Genomic DNA, 19,386 nt, shown 5'->3' with positions numbered 1-19,386 from the left:
AGGAGACCCATAGAGGCCACCACAGGACGGAAATTCCCCTCAAGGGAGATGCTGCCAATGTCCCCAACACCTTCTCCGGTCCCACAGCCTCTTCTCCCAACACCTGGTTCTCACCAAGGCTGGGGGCTTCCCTGCCTTCCCACACCCCTCTGAAGCCCTTCCAACACCACTTTCCCAGCCCCCAGCCCTGCCTTGAGACCCCAGCCCTGGAGCCGCATATGCTTTGGTGTTTTGTCTCCTCCCACCACCCACCCCCTGCCCCACCGCTTTCTGCACTCCCCTCTTCATTTGCCCATTTGTCAACAAACATTTATTGAGTACCTGCTAGAGACCTTGTGCAACCCAGCCCTAGAGAGGTAAAGTTGAGGTTCTCAACGGGGCTTCCACAGTCTGATAGGGAGGTGCAAGGGCCTCTAAAGACCTCCTGTTAAGATTCATTGTCTTTTCATGTCTCTTAAAATCTTGTCACTTTTGCTTGGAGAGATTTTTCTTCTTTTTTCAACTCTTACCTTACACTCTTGGCTCTATTCCCCAACAATTCCTGTTCTAGCATCCTCCCCTTCAAACTTTCCCCCTGCAGGTCAGGGCAGGCTTCATGGACTCAGGATCTGTTCGAACAAGGTGAAGCCGTGTAACTTGCACTGTCTTAATTAGAATGACTCACCTGGTGTCTGGGCTTAGTGAGGATCAAGATCTTTGTGTCTCAGTGCAGAAAGAATTTAGTGAGAAATAAAGTGATAGATAAACGGATTTATTAAAAAAGAAATACACTCCACAGAGTGTGGGCCATCTCAGAGGTGAGAGCCCCAAAATATGGGGTGGCTACGTTTTATGGCATTGCCTTTCTTTGGGATTGGAATGAAAACTGACCTTTTCCAGTCCTGTGGCCACTGCTGAGTTTCCAAATTTGCTGGCATATTGTGTGCAGCACTTTCACAGCATCATCTTTTAGGATTTGAAATAGCTCAGGTGGAATTCCATCACCTCCACTAGCTTTGTTCATGGTGATGCTTCCCAAGGCCTACTTGACTTCGCATTCCAGGATGTCTGGCTCTACGTGAGTGATCAAACCATCATGGTTATCTGGGTCATGAAGATCCTTCTTGTATAGTTGTTCTGTGTATTCTTGCCACCTCTTCTTAATATCTTCTGCTTCTGTTAGGTCCCTACCATTTCTGTCCTTTATTGTCCTCATCTTTGCATGAAATGTTCCCTTGGTATCTCTAATTTTCTTGAAGAGATATCTAGTCTTTCCCATTTATTGTTTTCCTCCATTTCTTTACATTGATCACTGAGGAAGGCCAGAGGAACCAGAGATCAAATTGCCAACATCTGTTGGATCATTGAAAAAGCAAGAGAGTTCCAGAAAAGAACATCTGCTTCTGCTTTATTGACTATGCAAAAGCCTTTGACTGTGTGGATCACAACAAACTAGAAAATTCTTAACCAGATGGGAATATCAGACCATCTGACTTGCCTCCTGAGAAATCTGTATGCAGGTCAAGAAGCAACAGTTAGAACTGGACGTGAAACAACAGACTGGTTCCAAATTGGGAAAGAAGTACATCAAGGCTGTATATTGTCACTCTGCTCATTTAACTTATATGTAGAGTACATCATGCAAAATGCCAGGCTGGATGAAGCACAAGCTGGAATCAAGATTGCTGGGAGAAATATCAGTAACCTCAGATATGCATATGACATGCATATGGCAGAAAGCGAAGAACTAAAGAGCCTTTTGATGACAGTGAAAGAGGAGAGTGAAAAAGCTGGTTTAAAACTCAGCATTCAGAAAACTAAGATCATAGCATCCGGTCCCATCAGTTCAGTTCAGTCGCTCAGTTGTGTCCAACTCTTTGTGACCCCATGGACCGACTGCAACACGCCAGGCTTCCCTGTCCATCACCAACTCCCGGAGTTTACTCAGACATGTCCATCGAGTCAGTGATGCCATCCAACCATCTCATGCTCTGTCATCCCCTTCTTCTCCTGCCCTCAATCTTTCCCAGCATCAGGGTCTTTTCAAGTGAGTCAGCTGTTCATATCAGGTGGCCAAAGTATTGGAGTTTCAGCTTCAGCATCAGTCCTTCCAATAAACACTCAGGACTGAACTCCTTTAGGATGGACTGGTTGGATTTCCTTGCAGTCCGAGGGACTCTCAAGAGTCTTCTCCAACATCACAGTTCAAAAGCATCTATTCTTCAGTGCTCAGCTTTCTTTATAGTCCAACTCTCACATCCATACATGACTACTGGAAAAACCATAGCCTTGACTAGACAGACCTTTTTTGGCAAAGTAATGTCTCTGCTTTTTAATATGCTATCTAGGTTGGTCATCGGAGAAGGCAATGGCACCCCACTCCAGTACTCTTGCCTGGAAAATCCCATGGACGGAGGAGCCTGGTAGGCTGCAGTCCATGGGGTCGTAAAGAGTCAGACACGACTGAGCGACTTCACTTTCACTTTCATGCATTGGAGAAGGAAATGGCAACCCACTCCAGTGTTCTTGCCTGGAGAATCCCAGGGACGGGGGAGCCTGGTGGGCTGCTGTCTATGGGGTCACACAGAGTCGGACATGACTGAAGTGACTTAGCAGCAGCAGCATATTGGTCATAACTTTCCTTCCAAGGAGTAAGCATCTTTTAATTTCATGGCTGCAGTCACCATCTGCAGTGATTTTAGAGCCCCCCAAAATAGTTTGCCACTGTTTCCACTGTTTCCCCATCTATTTGCCATGAAGTGATGAGACCAGATGCCATGATCTTAATTTTCTGAATGTTGAGCTTTAAGCCAACTTTTTCACTCTCCTCTTTCACTTTCATCAAGAGGCTCTTTGGTTCTTCACTTTCTGCCATAAGGGTGGTGTCATCTGCATATCTGAGGTTATTGATTATTTCTCCTGGCAATCTTGATTCCAGCTTGTGCTTCATCCAGCCCAGCATTTCTCATGATGTACTCTGTATATAAGTTAAATAAGCAGGGTGACAATATACTGCCTTCACTTACTCCTTTCCTGATTTGGAACCAGTCTATTGTTCTATGTCCAGTTCTAACTGTAGCTTCCTGACCTGCATACAGGTCTCAAGAGGCAGGTCAGGTGGTCTGGTATTCCTATCTCTTGAAGAATTTTCCACAGTTTATTGTGATCCACACAGTCAAAGGCTTTGGCATAGACGATAAAGCAGAAATAGATGTTTTTCTGGAACTCTCTTACTTTTTTGATGATCCAGTGGATGATCACAATTTGATCTCTGGTTCCTCTGCCTTTTCTAAAACCAGCTTGAACATCTGGAAGTTCATGGTTCACGTATTGCTGAAGCCTGGCTTGGAGAATTTTGAGCATTACTTTACTAGCCTGTGAGATGAGTGCAATTGTGCGGTAGTTTGAGCATTCTTTGGCATTGCCTTTCTTTGGGATTGGAATGAAAACTGACCTTTTCCAGTCCTGAGGCCACTGCTGAGTTTTCCAAATTTGCTGGCATATGAGTGCAGCACTTTCACATCATCAACTTTCAGGATTTGAAATAGCTCAACTGGAATTCCATTACCTCCACTAGCTTTGTTCGTAGTGATGCTTTCTAAGGCCCACTTGACTTCACATTCCAGGATGTCTGGCTCTAGGTGAGTGATCACACCATCGTGATTATCTTGGTCGTGAAGATCTTTTTTGTATAGTTCTTCTGTGTATTCTTGCCACCTCTTCTTAATATCTTCTGCTTCTGTTAGGTCCATATCATTTCTGTCCTTTATTGTGGCCACCTTTGCATGAAATATTCCCTTGGTATCTCTAATTTTCTTGAAGAGATCTCTACTTCATGGCAAATATATGGGGAAACAGTGGAAACAGTGAGAGACTTTATTTTCTTGGGCTCCAAAATCACTGCAGATGGTGACTGCAGCCATGAAATTAAAAGATGCTTGCTCCTTGAAAGAAAAGTTATGACCAATCTAGACAGCATATTAAAAAGCAGAGACATTACTTTGCCAAAAAAGGTCTGTCTAGTCAAGGCTATGGTTTTTCCAGTAGTCATGTATGGATGTGAGAGCTGGACTATAAAGAAAGCTGAGCACTGAAGAATTGATGCTTTTGAACTGTGATGTTGGAGAAGACTCTTGAGAGTCCCTTGGACTGCAAGGAGATCCAACCAATCCATCCTAAAGGAAATCAGTCCTGAGTGTTTATTGGAAGGACTGATGCTGAAGCTGAAACTCCAATACTTTGGCCACCTGATATGAAGAACTGATCATTTGAAAAGACCCTGAGGCTGGGAAAGTTAGAAGGCAGGAGGAGAAGGGGATAACAGAGCATGAGATGGTTGGATGGCATCACTGACTCGATGGACATGTCTGAGTAAACTCCGGGAGTTGGTGATGGACAGGGAAGCCTGGCATGCTGCAGTCCATGGGGTCACAAAGCGTTGGACATGACTGAGCAACTGAACTGAACTGACTGATGTTTTGTGGGCTGGGCAATTTCATAGGCTAATGAGTGGGAGGATTATTCTGTTTCAGGGGAAGGGGTAGGGATTTCCAGGAACTGGGCCACTGCCCACTTTTTAATCTTTGATTGTCATCCTCAGAAAGGTCATGGCACTGGTGGGTGTGTCACTTACCTTGCAGATGTGTTACAGTGAGCATATGCTGAGGCTCTTTGCTGGTAGTTCAACAGTAAAGAATCCTACTGCAATGCAGGAGACCCAGGTTCGATCTATGGGTTGGGACAATCCCTTGAGGAAGGAAATGGCAACCCACTCCAGTATTCTTGCCTAGTGAATTCCATGGGCATTAGAGCCTGGAGGACTACATCCATGGGATCACAAAGAGCTGGAGTCGACTGAGAGACTAAGACTTTCATTCTGAGGCTCAAAGTCTAGCGGAAGTCAGCCATCTTGGACTTACTTTGTTCTAATTAGTTATGTCCTGTCCTTGGGCTATGTCGTTCTTTTAAAGTGTATGTCCTGCCCCCTTCCCTCCTGTTTCAAAGGCCCAGGCTCAGAATTGCCTTGTGCTTGGTCTTGTGCTCTGTGGCCACCATCTTGGATTTCTTAATAATTTTACCTTTGAACTTGTGCTTTGTCCAGTGGGACAATAGACCATATGTGTGAGTAGAGGAGCTAAGCCTGACATGCCATTTGGGATGCTCCATGAGATGGTAAAGCATCTGCCTACAATACAGGAGACCCAGGTTCAATCCCTGGGTTGGGAAGATCCTCTGGAGAAGGAAATGGCAACCCACTCCGGTACTCTTGCCTGGAAAATCCCATGGACGGAGGAGCGTTGTAGGCTACAGTCCATGCGGTCGCAAAGAGTTGGACACAACTGAGCAACTTTACTTCCACTTTACTTTCTATGAGCACAGGGGGCTTCCCTTGTGGCTCAACTGGTAAAGCATTTGCCTGCAATGTAGGAGACCTGGGTTCAATCCCTGGTTTAGGAAGATCCCCTGGAGAAGGGAAAGACAACCCTATTCTCCAGTATTCTGGCCTGGAGAATTCCGTGTATAGTCCATGGGGTTACAAAGAGTCGGCACAGAACTCTGATGGATCCACCATGCATGGGAGTTCAGCAAGACTCAAAAAAAGTGAGTACAAGATAAGCATGTCATGTCTACACCTGAATAAGTGTAGGGGCTGACAGCTGAGAGGCTACTGTTCCGTTTGAAACAGAACTTGCTCTGAATCCAGAAAGAAGGCAATGGTCTTCTAGGAGACATGGATGATGGGAGGCATCCTACCATATCCATTCCCAGTCACATTAATTCACTGCTTTAGCCAACCACTTCTGCTGCCAATGATGACAGAGAGGGAAAATTGGGGCAACTCACAATTCTGTTTTCCTTTCAGTCATCAGTAAGCTGAAGGTTAAAAAGTGCTATTTTCTTTATTTAAAATAACATTAAATAAATTAAAAACACCATGAAAAGTCATGAGAAGAATCGTGGAAGAAAGGAAAGCATTTTATATTTTAGTACCTTATGAAAAGTGAAAGTGTTAGTGGCTCAGTCATGTCTGACTCTTTGCAACCCCATGGACTATAGACTGCCAAGCTCCTCTGTCTATGGAGTTCTCCAGTTTACTAAATGGAACACCAGTTTTTTCCAGCCTTTTTTCGAAAGTATTTATTTATTTGCCTGTGCCGGGTCTCAGTTGTGGCACTTGGGATTCTTATCAGGAGGTCCTTGAAGGCGACATGTAGGACCTATACTTGTGGCATGTGGGATCTGATTCCCTGACAAGGGATGGAAGCCAGGCCCCCTGCACAGTGAGTGTAGTGTCTTAGCCACTGGACCACCAGGGAAGTCCTTTCCCCTTTTGGAATAAGGGATTCCACATTTTCATTTTGCACTGGGTCCTACAAATTAGGCAGCTGGTCTTACTTCAATCCCTTCTGCAGCAGACTCTGGATTAATTTTCTCAAAAGACAGTTTTAATTAGGCCACCCCTCAGCTCAAAGGGCTTCAAATGGATTCCTGTAACCTTGCAGGATGCAGTTCTGATTCCCAGTCTAACTTTCAGGGTGCATCACAATCTAGACCCAGTCTGTGTCCCCAACTTTCTTTGCCTCTAGGCTCCAACTAGCCCTCTGCTGAAGCTGAGCTGGCCATTCCTGGGACAGGCTGTGCTTACTCCTGACGTTATACCTTTGTCCATTTTCTTTCCGAGTCCTGGAAGACTGCCCACTCTTCACAGTCCAGCCCCAACTCCCATTCATTCATTCAGTGCGTATCTAATGAGCATTTGTTTAGAGCCAGGCGTTGTTCTTGTCCCTATGCTCCTGGGGCTCCCGTTCTAATAAACAGTAAAAACAAACAAATTAAGTGTTGGAGGGACGAGGGAAAAACTGAGAGATTGGGATTGACATGCACACACTACTATATATAGAATAGATAGCTAATAAGGACCTACTGTAAAACACAGGGAACTCTACTCAGTATTCTGTAATGACCTATATGGGAAAAGAAACTAAAAAAGAGTGTAACTGATTCACTTTGTTGTACAGCAGAAACTAATGCAACATGGTAAATCAACTATACACCAGTAAAAATTCATTAAAAAAAAAATCAGCAGTGGGGCAATACCTAAAAGATGTTCACCCTTTTAGAGCAGGAATAAAATAAGTATTTTCAATAAAAATTTTAAACAGGGCTTCCCTGGTGGTTCAGGGGTAAAGAATCCGCCTGCCACTGCAGGAGACATGGGTTTGATCCCTGGTCTTGGAAGATCCCACATGCCAAGGAGCTACTAAGCCCATGTACCACAACTATCAAGCCCGTGCTCTAGAGCCCGAGAGCCACAGTGACTGAGCCTATGTGCCGCAACTACTGAAGCTCGAATGCCCTAGAGCCTGTGCTCCACAAGAAGAGAAGCCACCATAATGAGAAGCCTGCATATCGCGACGAAGAGTAACTCCTGCTCACCACAACTAGAGAGAAGCGCGCACAGCAGCGAAGACCCAGCACAGCCAAGAATAAATAAATACATTAATTAAATTAAATTTTAAAATTAAATAATGTTAATATTATGCAGAAAAAAAAGTAAGACGTGTAAAAGTAAAAGTGTGATGTGCCAGAGAGTGCCTGAGTGTTCAGGGAAGGTCTTACTGAAAAGGTAACTTTTAATGATCCAAAGTAACGCAAAGAAACTATGAGGAACTGTAGGGGAAGAACATTCTAGGAGGAGTAAGGGGTGAGTGCAAAGGCTGGGCTCCCGTGAGGGAAAAAGGCAAGACTGGGACAGCAAGAGATCTGAGAGATAGGCAGAGGCCAAATCGTAACGGTCCTTGTAAGCCAAAGGGAGCAGTTTGAATTTTAATCCAACCATCACAGTAACAATTCTAGGATTTTAAGCAGGGAATTGACACAGTTAAATGTAATGAAAATCACCATGGCCACTGTGTGAGAAGCAAGGAGACCAGGGAGCAAGGCTTTGTAGCAGTCCAGGTGGGAAATATGGACAGCCTGGCCCAAGCCAGCAGCTTTACAGGTGGAGACAGAAGTTCAGGATCTGTCGTGAGCAATGGAGGTGACAGAGAGAGCAATCATGGCTAGTTGCCTAGGTTTTTGTCTTCAACTGTACTGAAAACTCTTCTATTTTATCTTTGCAACCAGGCTGTAAGTTCTTTCAAAACGGGCCTTTGCTTTAGACCTTGTTTTTGTTCTATTTCAGTATCTGAGTTGCAGAATGCAGGATCTTTAGTTGCCGCATCTGGGATCCTGAGTTGGGGCCTGTGAACTCTTAGTTGCAGCATGTGGGATCCAGTTCCCTGAGCAGGGACCAAACCCAGGCCCTCCGCATTGGGAGCATGAATTCTTTGCTGCTGGATCACCAAGAAAGTCCCTGTCTTACACTTTGTATATATCCCCCATATCCAAGCAACCCACAGAGCTACCCAAGATAAAGCCTGGTTGCTGCCCCGCCCTTCATGCGTGCTTAGTCACATCCGACTCTTTTCAACCCCATGGATTGTAGCCCACCAGGCTCCTCTGTCCATGGGATTCTCCAGGCAAGAATACCAGAGTGGGTTGCCATTTCCTCCTCCAAGGTATTTTCCCGACTTAGCAATTGAACCCGAGTTTGCTGCATTGCAACAAGATGCTTTACCACTGAGCTACCAGGGAAGCCCCTTGGTTGCTGAACTGGGCTTAAACATGGAATAGCTCTTTCTATGTGAAGCCCTAGTGAAGCAACTTGCCTTTTCCTTCATCAGACAGTTCTGAAAGTGTTATTCACTCAGTCATGTCTGACTCTTTGCGACCCCGTAGCCCGCCAGGCTCCTCTGTCCATGGAATTCTCCAGGCAAGAATACTGGAGTAGGTTGCCATTCCCTTCTTGAGGGGATCTTCCTAACCAAAGGATCAAACCTGGGTCTCCAGCATTGCAGGCAGATTCGTTTTCTTCTGATCAACAGGGAAGTCCCATTCATCAGATAAGAAGCAGAGTAATGGGCCAACCTCAATCTAGAGAGATGGATCTTACCCTCAACACACACAGCTTGGCAAACACAGGCCCAGGGGTGGCTTCAAGACTGTTGGTTCAGTCTCTGCCCTGCCTGAACCCCAAGGTCACTTGAAAAAGAAAGAACGAGTGTCTTCTATACGTTTAGATAATGTTGCTCCCTTCCACACCTGCTCTTCAAGGTGAGGGTCAACATGAGGAGGGTTGGGAGTCGGGGGGGGAAGAACCCTCGACTCCATGCAGCACTAGTGCTCACAGGGCAACAAGCTGGGGAAGGGTGTGGGGGCAAAGAGCCATTACAACCTCCAACCTCTCCCTGGAACTCAGGCCTTCCTCCAGCACCTCCAGAAAGGAGGAAGGGATTAAGAGCTCCCATCTCCCCTCACCCATACCCAGAGCCTGTCCTGAGGTCTGTGCCCAGTGATTTCCTTCCTCTCAACCAAATCCCAGGGACTCAGCTGTTTGGGTTTCCAACAAGATGGGTCTTTGTAGAGACAAGAACAAGGAAAGGGGGAGGGGAGCAGGGAGTTATTATTTAGTGGGTACAGAGTTTCGGTTTTACAAGAAGAGTTCTGGAGCTGATGGTTCCACACACCGTGAAGTCTCTTGTCACTAAACAGGACACTTAGAAATGGTTAAGATGGGGGCTTCCCTGGTGGCCCAGTGGTTAAGAGTCTGCCTGGTAATACAGGGGACATGGGTTTGATCCCTACTCCAGAAGATCCTACATGCTCTGGGGCAGCTAAGCCCCTGCATGGAAACTACTGAAGCCCACACAAATAGAGCCCGAACTCTGAAACAAGAGAAGCCAGCACAATGAGAAGCCTGTGCATTGGAACTAAGGAGTAGCTCCTGCTTGCTAGAAGTAGAGAAAGCCCTTGCATTTCTCTAAGAAATGAAGACTCAGCATGACCCAAAATAAATAAATAATAAATCTTTAAAAAAAAAAAAGAAAAAAGGTTAGGATGGGAGACTTCCATGGTGGTTCAATGGTTAAGACAGGTTTGATCTCTGATCAGGGAACTGACGTTCTACAAGCTATGTGGTGAGGCAAAACAAAACATTTAAGATGGCAAATTTTGTTATGTGTATTTTATCACAATCAAACAAACAGGAAAGAGACACAGAAGTTCCTCTGCTAACCATATCAAGCGCCAACTCCCCAGGAAGACATACAAGGCCTCTCCCGCCATGGCACAAGGAGCCTCCCCAGTCTGCCCTCATTTCATCTCAGCCTGCCCCCAGTTCAGTCACATCACACACCCTTCCTTATATTCCGTACCCAGAAGGCTGAGACTTACATTTCAACAATTACACACAAAGGTAATGACATCAACAAAAGCAACGTCTCTGGTACGTGGAACACTTTCTATATGCCACACATCCAACCTATGTGATTCCATCAAACCCTCCCAGCAACCCTGAGTAGGGTAACCTGCCCATTTTGCAGACGGGGAAACTGAAAGTAAAGAGGACTAGTCATTTGTTCAAGTTCCTCGCACTTCCTAGGAGATCCCTATGAAAGCATTTTACGTATCTGTTTCTCTCCCCAGACCACTACTCTCCAGGCCAGGACCAACTCTTATTGATTTTTGGAGTCGCTGTAGACTGCCTAACTCAGTGTTTGGCATACTGTCGTGTGTGTGTTTGTGTGTAGTCGCTAAGTCGTGTCCAACTCTCTTGTGACACCACGGACTGTAGTCAGGCTCCTCTGTCCATGGGATTTCCCAGGCAAGAATACTGGAGTAGGTATTTCCTTCTCCAGGTAATCTTCCAAACCCAGGAATTGAACCCAAGTCTCTTGCATTGTAGGCAGATTCTTTACTGCTGAGCCACCAGGGAAGCCCCTTGGCATACTGTCAGGGGCCAATAAATGTTAGTTGAAAGAAAGAGAGAGAGAAGGAAAGAGAGAAGGGGAAAGAGGTAACACACATGGTGGAGTGAGTGGATGGCATAGGTCTGGAGGCTACACCATATGCTGCCAAGCTCCAGAAAGGTTTTTAGGGGTGTGAGAGAGGCAGGGACACTGGACTGGCACTGTAGGTGCCCTTGGTGGGAGCCTGGCAGAGTCTGTGTCAAAGCAGAATCAGTCTTTTTTTTTTTTTTTCAGAATCAGTCTTAATGAAAGAGTGTAGACAGCTCTGGACGGTAATCAGGAATCTTGGAATCTAGGGCAGGCTGAAGAAAGAGAGGTTGGGGGCAGTGTCCTGGACAGGATGGGATGGAGGGAGGAGAGAAAAGCCAACCCTCAGGAGATTCCTCAGGGACCTGGGGCCAAGAAGTTGCCACTCAGAACAACCCCTTTGGTGGGGACCCAGGCGTGTTCAGGCCCTTTTGCCTCTCGCCCCCACTGGCTTGCTCATACCTGAGGCACCCCACAGGACTGGTTTCATCATTCAGGTCTATGCTGAAGTGACACTGCCTCAGAAAGACCTTCCCTCTCCCCTACCACCTCTGATTGACTACAGGATTTTACTCTCTTTATTGAGATAATCACTACCTGAAATGACCGTGCTTATTTGTTTCGGTTTATGGGTTGTCTGACCATCCCCTCTCTCTCTTTTTTTGGGGGTCTCATTTGCAGCATGCAGGATCTTCAGTCTTCATCAAGGCATGCGGGATCTTCCTCGCAGTGCACAGGACCTTCAGCTGTGGTATGTGGGCTCTAGTTCTCTGACTAGGGATTGAACCCATGCCCTCTGCTTTGGGAGCACAGAGTTTTAACTGGACCACCAGGGAGGTCCTCATGACTGCCCTTTTCATCAAGGCATTCTCAGGGTCTAGAACAGTGCCTGGTACACAATAGGTGCTCTATAAATATCAGTTGAATGGACTTATCCCAGTGGCCCAGGCTGACCCTGAACATTGCCCAGGGACCAGAGTTGAATCTGGACTCCCTGGCCATGCTGAGTACATTCCTGTAAAACACTATGACTGGATGGAGACAGTGTAGACCTTGCAAACTTCAGACTGTAAGGGTTCAAGGAGGGACCTAGGATGTGTCTTACAACCCAGAGACTCTCTGGATGCTTTCTTACACTGGGGTCACTCAGGTCCTGGCTAATCCTTGTAGAAGAGGAACAGCAGGTCCAATGAGTGACTCACCCTGTTGCCTGGGTTACTGGTAGGCAGATCCTCGTAACCTAGGAAGCTGGGACACTGAGATCCCCATGGGATCTGGAGATGGGGGATGGGAATGAAGTTTCCAGGGGAGCTGGGGACTGAGGCAGGAGAGTACCCCAAGGAGGAGATGAGGTACCAGGAATCTCCAGGGGTCTGGGGGCTGAGGGCTAGGTCTCCATATATTCTTTGAAGGCAGAGATACTCCTGAATCTGTCTCTTCTTTCCAGGTGGGACCAGCACAAGCCAGTTCTTGTTTAATGGAGTAGAGACAAATTCTTCTGGGAACAAAGCTAGTGGGCCAAGACGAGGAGAGATAGAGGCATCTTTCTCCCTCTGCTCGCACCCCCCCCCCCCAACCCCTTTTTCTTTCTCCCTGCTGCCTCTACCCCTTGTCCCAGAAGGCCACCATCTCTCTGTGACCCACTCACACCCCCTGCTGCTCCTGTCTGGGACAGCAGCGGCCTGACTAAAGGACAAGAAAAATCCCATGTCTTCCCTTCCCTCCTGATTTCTGGGAACCAGCCTCAGAGCAACAAAGCTCAAGTTCCAAGGCAGATGCTGCTGGAGAGGGAGGTGGGTTCCTGGATCCCAGAAGGTGACTGGTATTTGGGTGTGTGTCTGTGGTGCTGTTACTGGGGTCTCAGCCTAGGAAGTCATCATTTCCTTAGGAAGCCCTCCTTGATCCCTAGTGTAGGTCAAGGCCACTGGCCCTTGAGCTTTCTCAGTTCTCTGACTGCTCCTTTACGGTACTTATCATAGTTTCCAATTATCTACTCACTTGTTAGTCTTTGATGGATGCCTGCCTCCCCCAGGGGACCACAGCACCGAGAGGACAGGAAGCAGGGTTAGTTTGGCTCCTTAGTATGACTCAGTGCTCAGCACAGTGCCTGGCACATTGCAGACACACTGTAAGCATTTGCTGAATAAATGAAGGAGTAACATTCAAAGGAGGTTCTTAGGTGGGGATTTAATGGGTCGTGTCACTGCCATTGCCTGGGTTCTGGGGACAGCTGTGAGTCCAGATGTTCAGGCTTCTGCTCTGGGCCCGGTCCATGTCCAGACTCCGGCCTTGTGCCCAAAGGCCATCCAAGCAAAAGGAGGCAGAAGTGGCCTCTCCTAGAGAGAGGGAGCATGGAGGGGACATTGAGGGTGGGGGGACCTGGATCCAGAAGCTCCTCCCCACTTTTTCAGTTCTCCAACTTAAATATTTGAAAGCACTTCCTCCCACTACCCACTTATTCTCTCTCTTCTCCTCTTCCCTCCCAGAGGTTTCCTTCCCCTAAAAATGTGCCCCTTCCCGCTTCTCCCCCTGCCCTTAGCCGTTTCCCATGGTGTGCTGAGATCTTAACCATTGCTCATTCTTACCTGGCAAAGCCCCTAGGAAGAGACGCCCGTGCGGCTGGACCCAGAGATCAAGAAGGGAGCCAGGGCCCGTGGGAGGCAGAGCAAGGATCTCCTTCTTTGCCCCCTGGCTCAAAACCACCCCGGACACAGTCAAGTTCAGCTGAAGACGGAGCCCCAAGATGAGGGGCAGATCCAGCCCTGGCCCCGACCCAGAAGACAACACCACTTTCTGCAGAGTGTGTGGGAAGGGACATAAGTGCGGGAGGGAAGAACGAATTGCACCCACTCCTCATAGCCCCATCCCTGGCTGCCTGGATTCTTCCTCTCAGCCACACTATCTATGTCTATCCAGTCTATCCATCTCTGGCCATTCCCACCACCTCAGTCCTGCCTCAGCTCTCTTGTCTTGGCCTTCTATAAAACCATACCCACCCCCAAGAAAATATATAATCTAAGTAAAGGTCATTTGCTTGCTGTGGGCAGCTTTAATATGTGTCTCTGCACACACCCCCCCACCTTCCGAAGCCTTCATACTATTGACATTTCGGAATTCCCTGTTCTCCCATTGCTCCTAGGCGCCACTGAGTACAGGCAGCATCCCCCGCCTTACTTGATCTTGGAGGTGGATGCTGAGCCAAGAAGGGTTTTCTGGCGTCCCAAGAGCAAGGAGGCGGCCTGAACCTGCTGCCAGCTGGAGTGCCAGGTCCAAGGAGAAAGCCCAGGGCTCTGCATGAGGCCGAGGAATTTCTTGGGGGAGAAATGATCCTATTGAGGTCTTAAGGCTAGGGATTCATGGAGAGAAGGGGCTAGTGGTGGAGGGAGATGGACACAGAGCTGGTCATGGAGGGAAAAATAGCCTTTACCTTGGAGACCAAATTCTGCACCAGTCCCTGGAGGGAAGAATATTCCAGGTTGAGACTCTACAGCACAGCTTCTGACACTAGTGGGGACAGATGCCGAGGTCTGGGCCTGTTGGTCCAGCCAGTCATCCTGGCGCAGGCAGGCATCCAGGGCAGGGACCAGCTGGAGCCCATGGCGGGAGGGAAGATGCAGAGGATGTTGGAATCAGGATATCTGAGCCCCAGTCTCAGCCTCCCCACCCTGTTTATTCCCCTCTAAGACCCAAGCATTTGCCCTCCCCCATGCATCTCTCACCCTATCCCCTCTCCTTGAAATGTGTAGATGCAGATCCCTATGGCCACCCAGCCAGCAATGCTTTATGAGCTTTGGTCACGGTTCCTGACCCTGGGATGCAGTTACCGGCAACCGGAGGTCAGAGGCAGGGAACAACAGTCCTCCCAGTGCAATCCTCATGATGAGCTGGGAATTGTTGGCCTGTTGTCCAAAGACCTGTCTCAGACACAGCACCTCCACCCCATCCACCCTGAGTAGCAAGGAATCCCCATGGATCTTCACTTCCATCTGCGAGAAGAAAAAGAGAAGAGGAATCAGAGGTCCCTGGAGCCTGATTTATTATTTACTGCTTTATTCAGAGGTGATCTAGAATATGCCATACTGAAGATGGCAGAGTGGAAGGACTCGAGCTCACTTCCTATCACAATTATCCCAAATCGCAACTAACTGCTGAACAACCATCAACCAAAACCAAACCAAACCAAACCTGGAACCTAAGAGAGGCAGTCTAGTCTGGCAGAAAGAATATGTACTTGAAGGGTGAGCTGGTACTCCCAGCTCACTCTGGACCTGTCACCTGTCACTGACTAAGCCTCAGAACTCCCTTCTGAAAAAAATGCGGACAAGAACAGCCACTTCACAGGGCTCCTGTGTGGATTCAATGTGGTGACAATGGCAGAGGGATGCCTAATGACTTGGTTCCGTTCCCTCCCTCAGACCAGCTCAAGATATACCTCCCTCAGGACCAAATCTAGCTTACCTGGTGCCACTTCCCATCGTCCAGCCGGGGTCCAGCACTCACTGTAAGCTGAGCCCAGTGATTATGAAGCTGGATTTCAGGCCTGCCATCCCGAAGCCCCAGCATAAACCAGTCATTCTTTGGGTTGGTATCACCATAAAAAATGACTCCCTCTGGATCCCAAGTCCGAAACTCAAAAGAGGAGGAGATCCTGGAAGGACATGAAAGGAAGGACTGTGTAGGGGGCGTGCGCTTTGAGCATAGACTTGAGGTTGAGGGAGGAGGAGTTCAGGTAGAGGACAGAGAGACAAGGAAAAGAGAAGGACTGATGCACTGTTTACAATAGCCAGGACTTGGAAGCAACCTAAAGGTCCATCAACAGAGGAATGGATAAAGAAGACATGGTATATACATACATGGACATACATACATAAAAATATATATATATACATGGTATACACACACACACAATGGAATATTATTCAGCCATAAAAAGAATGAAACAATGCAACCTGGACGGACCTAGAGATTATCATACTAAATGAAGTAAATCAGACAGAAAGATAAATACCATATGCTATCACTTACATGTGGAATTTAAAAACTGATACAAATGAACTTATTTGCAAAACCAAGTCACAGTCATAGAAAACAAATTCACAGCTACCAAAGAGCAAAAGGTGGGGGGATAAATTGGGAGTGTGGGATTAACAGATACAAGCTATTATATATAAAATAGAGTCGACAAGTCATACTGCATAACACAGGAAACTATATACAGTATCTTATAATAAGCCATAATACAAAAGAACCTGAAAAAGAATCTATATATAACATGTTTTATAAATATATATAATTGAATCACTTTGCTGTACCCTAGAAACGCAACACTGTAAATCAACTATACTTCAATTAAATAAAGCAAAAAAAGAGGAGCTGATGGAGAGAGGGTGATGTCAGGAGACTAGGTCAAAGAATTAGGTCAATCTCATACTTTGTGATCTTGGTGAGGTTAAAGGTCATAATGGTAACAGGTTCTTGTCCAGGACCACTGCTGAGGTGCAGAGCAGGAGAGTCTTCAGTTGTCTGTTGAAGAGAAAAGTAAGCCGAAATAAGGACATGCCAGAGACAGATGGAGGGAGAGGCATTGCTACCAGGCCAGAGGAGGAAAGCAAAGAAGAGGGCAAAGCCCCAGCGTAGCTCACTGAAACACACGCAGGGCATAGCACCCTGTCCCACTCCTGCACCTGGCTGGGGAGAGGAGGTCTCAGGGCCGGTCCTCCGTGGCTTGGAAGTGGTAGCAACAGCAGCAGCAGTAGCCCGTGCCAAATGGCCAGTGGACCTCTGCTCACCATAATCAGCTGCGGTCCTCTTTTAGCCTCCAATGACTCTGGGGCAAATGCGTGGGGGAAGGCAGCCTTCCACATTGCTGTTGGAGGGTTAAAGGTTGCCCTGGGGGAAGAAGGGGGGCAGGAGACGGGGCCACTGACCCTCTGGCCCCTCTGAGGACAAATGGAGTGAGGAACAGAGTTTCTCTACTACCCTCCCCCATTGCTGGGCAAGTTTATGAGCTGGGAGAGGACACCTCACTTGCACTCTCCTTCCTGGGTCCTCCAAGCCTACCTGCAGAGGCTGCCTTGATGACAAACATGAGATCTAGAAACAATCCTGCCGGGCTACCCAAGTAGCATCTTCTATAAGGTCTAGAGCTGAGACATGGAATCCCAAACACCAGCTGGCTGGCTGTGGGTGAGTCACCCCACCAGTGTGCTGAAGTGTCCTGTCTGCAAAATGTGAAAAATAATACCTACTTTCTGGGTTCAATGTGAAGGAGGGTGAATGGAGATAGTGCAGATTCAAAGCCTGGTATCTGCTCTGAGCTCCTCCCTCGGTGTTTTCCCAGGCCTCTGAGGCTTGCCTTCTAGGGAGGGGTTATCTCCGAGTGTGATTCAGTGGATACTAGGAGTTCTGCCTCCCACCCCGTTATCTTCTTATCCGTTTATCACAACGCCTAAACATTTACCAATAGAAATTCATCCCTTTCTCCCTCACCCATTTAAAAATATAAATGCCCCCAGAAGAAGTCACACTTTGAGCCAGTAGGAAAGAGCTGGAGGTCTTGGGGCTCACCCCGAGTCTGGAGTCTGGGTGGGCTGAAATGGGTGAATTTGAGCGAAGGGAAGAGCAGATAATCACTGCACTCTTCAGTTAAAGAAAGAGGTAACGTTGGAGCCGTGGGGTTTCTCCACTGCAGGCTGGAACACCCAGATAACTCGGACGAGAAAGCCTCTGCAGTACAGCCTTGACCCCTGCCCACGGGCGCGGTCACGAGACTCGGCCATGGTGGGGCAGAGTCGGGGGAGGGGGGACGGGGGCCGGGGGTGGGGACATACCCGTTCTGCAAGCTGATTGGCTGGCAGGTGCGCGCTGGCGGGGGCCGAAATTAGGGGCGCCCAGACAGTGAGGACCACTTCGTCCTACCTCTCTCTCCGCAGTAGCCAGAATCGGGCTTCAGCTTCCCAGCCCCCGGAGCCCCCACCGCCTAGCTCCCCGCCGTTCCCGGGGCTTTCGGGGATCGGAATTTGTAGGCCCCTTAAAGGGTCCGAATTGCTCGTCTCCCCTTCCTACAGAACGGAAGTGGGGATCCTGGACTTCGGTCCCTGACGTTGGGGAACAGGCGGTCCCTGACGTTGGGGAACAGGATGGCTTTCGTGATGATCCGAGAAGCCAAGGAGGGAGATTGTGGAAATATCCTGAGGCTGATTCGGGTGAGGGCTGCTGGCTGGAAACCAGGGTCCAAAGAGGGGCGTCAGAGTGGCTGGGGTGGGGGGCGTGGAGGAAGAGGAAGTGGGAGCAGAGGGAGGAGCGCGCCCTGAGGTCTTGCTTGAGGGAGCAGCGAGGCCCTCCTGCCTTCATCTAGCCTCTGTCCCCGCGCTGTAGGAACTCGCTGAGTACGAGAAACTCTCAGACCAAGTGAAGATCAGTGAAGAAGGTAGGGACCCAACTCCTGAGTCCTGACGGAAGCTGGGGAGGAAATGAAGGATGGGCTCCCCAGGCAATAACTACAGGCTGGGCACACACCCAATCCTTCTTTCTCTATCTCTTTATCCCAAACCCGATCTCTGCAGCCCTGAGAGCAGATGGCTTTGGAGAGACTCCTTTCTATCACTGTTTGGTGGCAGAGATTCTTTCTGCACCAGGGGAGCCACAGGGTAAGAATACCCCGACTTTAGAGGTGCCCTCTCCAATCAGCCTCAAAGGTCTCTCCCCCAGGTGCCCAGAGGCCTGATCCTTCTTTTTTTTCTCTCGCAGGGCCCTGTGTGGTGGGCTATGGGCTGTATTACTTCAGCTACAGCACATGGAAGGGACGAAATATTTATCTAGAAGACATCTATGTGAAGCCAGAATATCGAGGTACTGGGAAGAGGGCAGGATGGGAGAAAAGCAACCCATGAAGGGACCATGTCTCTTAATCCTAGCTTATGACCTTTGCTGCTCCTCTTCAACTCAGACAATCCTTGTTTTTTCTCCCCACATCAGGTCAAGGGATTGGTTCCAAAATAATCAAAAAAGTGGCTGAGGTGAGGAGAGGGATGGCACTAGGAGCTGGGCCCTGGCAAAGCCGAGCTGTATGGGAGGCACCTGGGTTGAATGGAGGGTGAGAAAGTCTTTTCCTTTTTCACCCCAGGAAAGTGAGCAGTGTCTTCTCTCACAGGTGGCTTTGGATAAGGGCTGCTCCCAGTTACGCCTGGCAGTCCTGGACTGGAACAAGAGGGCTATGGACTTGTACAAGGCCCTCGGAGCCCAAGATCTGACGGAAGCTGAGGGCTGGCACTGCTTTCGATTTGAAGGAGAGGCGATGAGGGAGTTGGCAGGAAAGTGATGGCACCCCTGGGGGATCGCTGTTTCAGCTTCTCCATCCCCACAAACTGAACACTCCTTAGAGACTGTCTCCACTGACCAAAGCCTCCCTGAAGGAAGGGAAGGAGGGTCAGAGGTGAATATTCCCAGATAGAAAGAGCAGAAGTGAGGAAGAGGCAGGCCTTCCCACCTCCTTGTTAAGCGTGAAAAATAAATGAGAATTCCTCCTGTA

The 19,386-nt window shown here is 48.2% G+C and overlaps 2 protein-coding genes across 7 annotated transcripts; one reads left to right on the top strand and one right to left on the bottom strand.

Annotated features, from left to right (window-relative positions):
- Positions 1-13,023: 13,023 nt before the first annotated feature.
- Positions 13,024-17,779, bottom strand: SHBG (sex hormone binding globulin). 5 transcript variants are annotated; one of them, XM_027517939.1, is made up of 10 exons: positions 17,424-17,557; positions 16,917-17,077; positions 16,541-16,745; positions 16,288-16,379; positions 15,315-15,504; positions 14,681-14,842; positions 14,284-14,443; positions 14,031-14,167; positions 13,442-13,649; positions 13,024-13,192 (listed from the first exon to the last, which is right to left on the bottom strand). In XM_027517939.1, the coding sequence occupies exons 3-10, from the start codon at positions 16,718-16,720 to the stop codon at positions 13,044-13,046; spliced, it is 1,278 nt and encodes a 425-aa protein (XP_027373740.1). In that variant the 5' UTR covers positions 16,721-16,745; positions 16,917-17,077; positions 17,424-17,557; the 3' UTR covers positions 13,024-13,043. The 5 variants fall into 5 exon arrangements, with proteins under 5 accessions (XP_027373740.1, XP_027373739.1, XP_027373738.1 ...); XM_027517938.1 differs by lacking the exons at positions 16,917-17,077; positions 17,424-17,557 and adding an exon at positions 17,687-17,779; XM_027517937.1 differs by lacking the exon at positions 16,917-17,077 and having other exon boundaries at positions 17,424-17,628.
- Positions 17,651-19,386, top strand: SAT2 (spermidine/spermine N1-acetyltransferase family member 2). 2 transcript variants are annotated; one of them, XM_027517944.1, is made up of 6 exons: positions 17,651-18,061; positions 18,234-18,285; positions 18,422-18,505; positions 18,606-18,707; positions 18,834-18,874; positions 19,009-19,386. In XM_027517944.1, exons 1-6 carry the CDS (start codon positions 17,996-17,998, stop codon positions 19,174-19,176), a joined length of 513 nt encoding a protein of 170 aa, XP_027373745.1. In that variant the 5' UTR covers positions 17,651-17,995; the 3' UTR covers positions 19,177-19,386. The 2 variants fall into 2 exon arrangements, with proteins under 2 accessions (XP_027373745.1, XP_027373744.1); XM_027517943.1 differs by having other exon boundaries at positions 17,748-18,061; positions 18,982-19,386.

This window comes from Bos indicus x Bos taurus, chromosome 19, assembly GCF_003369695.1.
Source record: "Bos indicus x Bos taurus breed Angus x Brahman F1 hybrid chromosome 19, Bos_hybrid_MaternalHap_v2.0, whole genome shotgun sequence".
In the NCBI taxonomy this organism is placed as follows: Eukaryota; Metazoa; Chordata; class Mammalia; order Artiodactyla; family Bovidae; genus Bos; species Bos indicus x Bos taurus.
The sequence above is the reverse complement of the archived record's forward strand: the minus strand, read 5'-3'. Positions and strand labels throughout refer to the sequence as shown.

Bases quoted from the DNA above. Each gene is read 5' to 3' on its own strand.
- SHBG (XM_027517938.1), bottom strand. From the start codon at position 16,720: ATGTGGAAGGCTGCCTTCCCCCACGCATTTGCCCCAGAGTCATTGGAG. The intron at 14,444-14,680 runs GTAACTGCATCC...CATGGGCTCCAG, and splicing joins CCTCTGACCTCCGGTTGCCG to CTGGTCCCTGCCCTGGATGC. The intron at 13,650-14,030 runs GTAAGGCGGGGG...CACACTCTGCAG, and splicing joins GCATCCACCTCCAAGATCAA to AAAGTGGTGTTGTCTTCTGG.
- SAT2 (XM_027517943.1), top strand. From the start codon at position 17,996: ATGGCTTTCGTGATGATCCGAGAAGCCAAGGAGGGAGATTGTGGAAAT. The intron at 18,286-18,421 runs GTAGGGACCCAA...CGATCTCTGCAG, and splicing joins AGTGAAGATCAGTGAAGAAG to CCCTGAGAGCAGATGGCTTT. The intron at 18,506-18,605 runs GTAAGAATACCC...TTTCTCTCGCAG, and splicing joins TGCACCAGGGGAGCCACAGG to GGCCCTGTGTGGTGGGCTAT.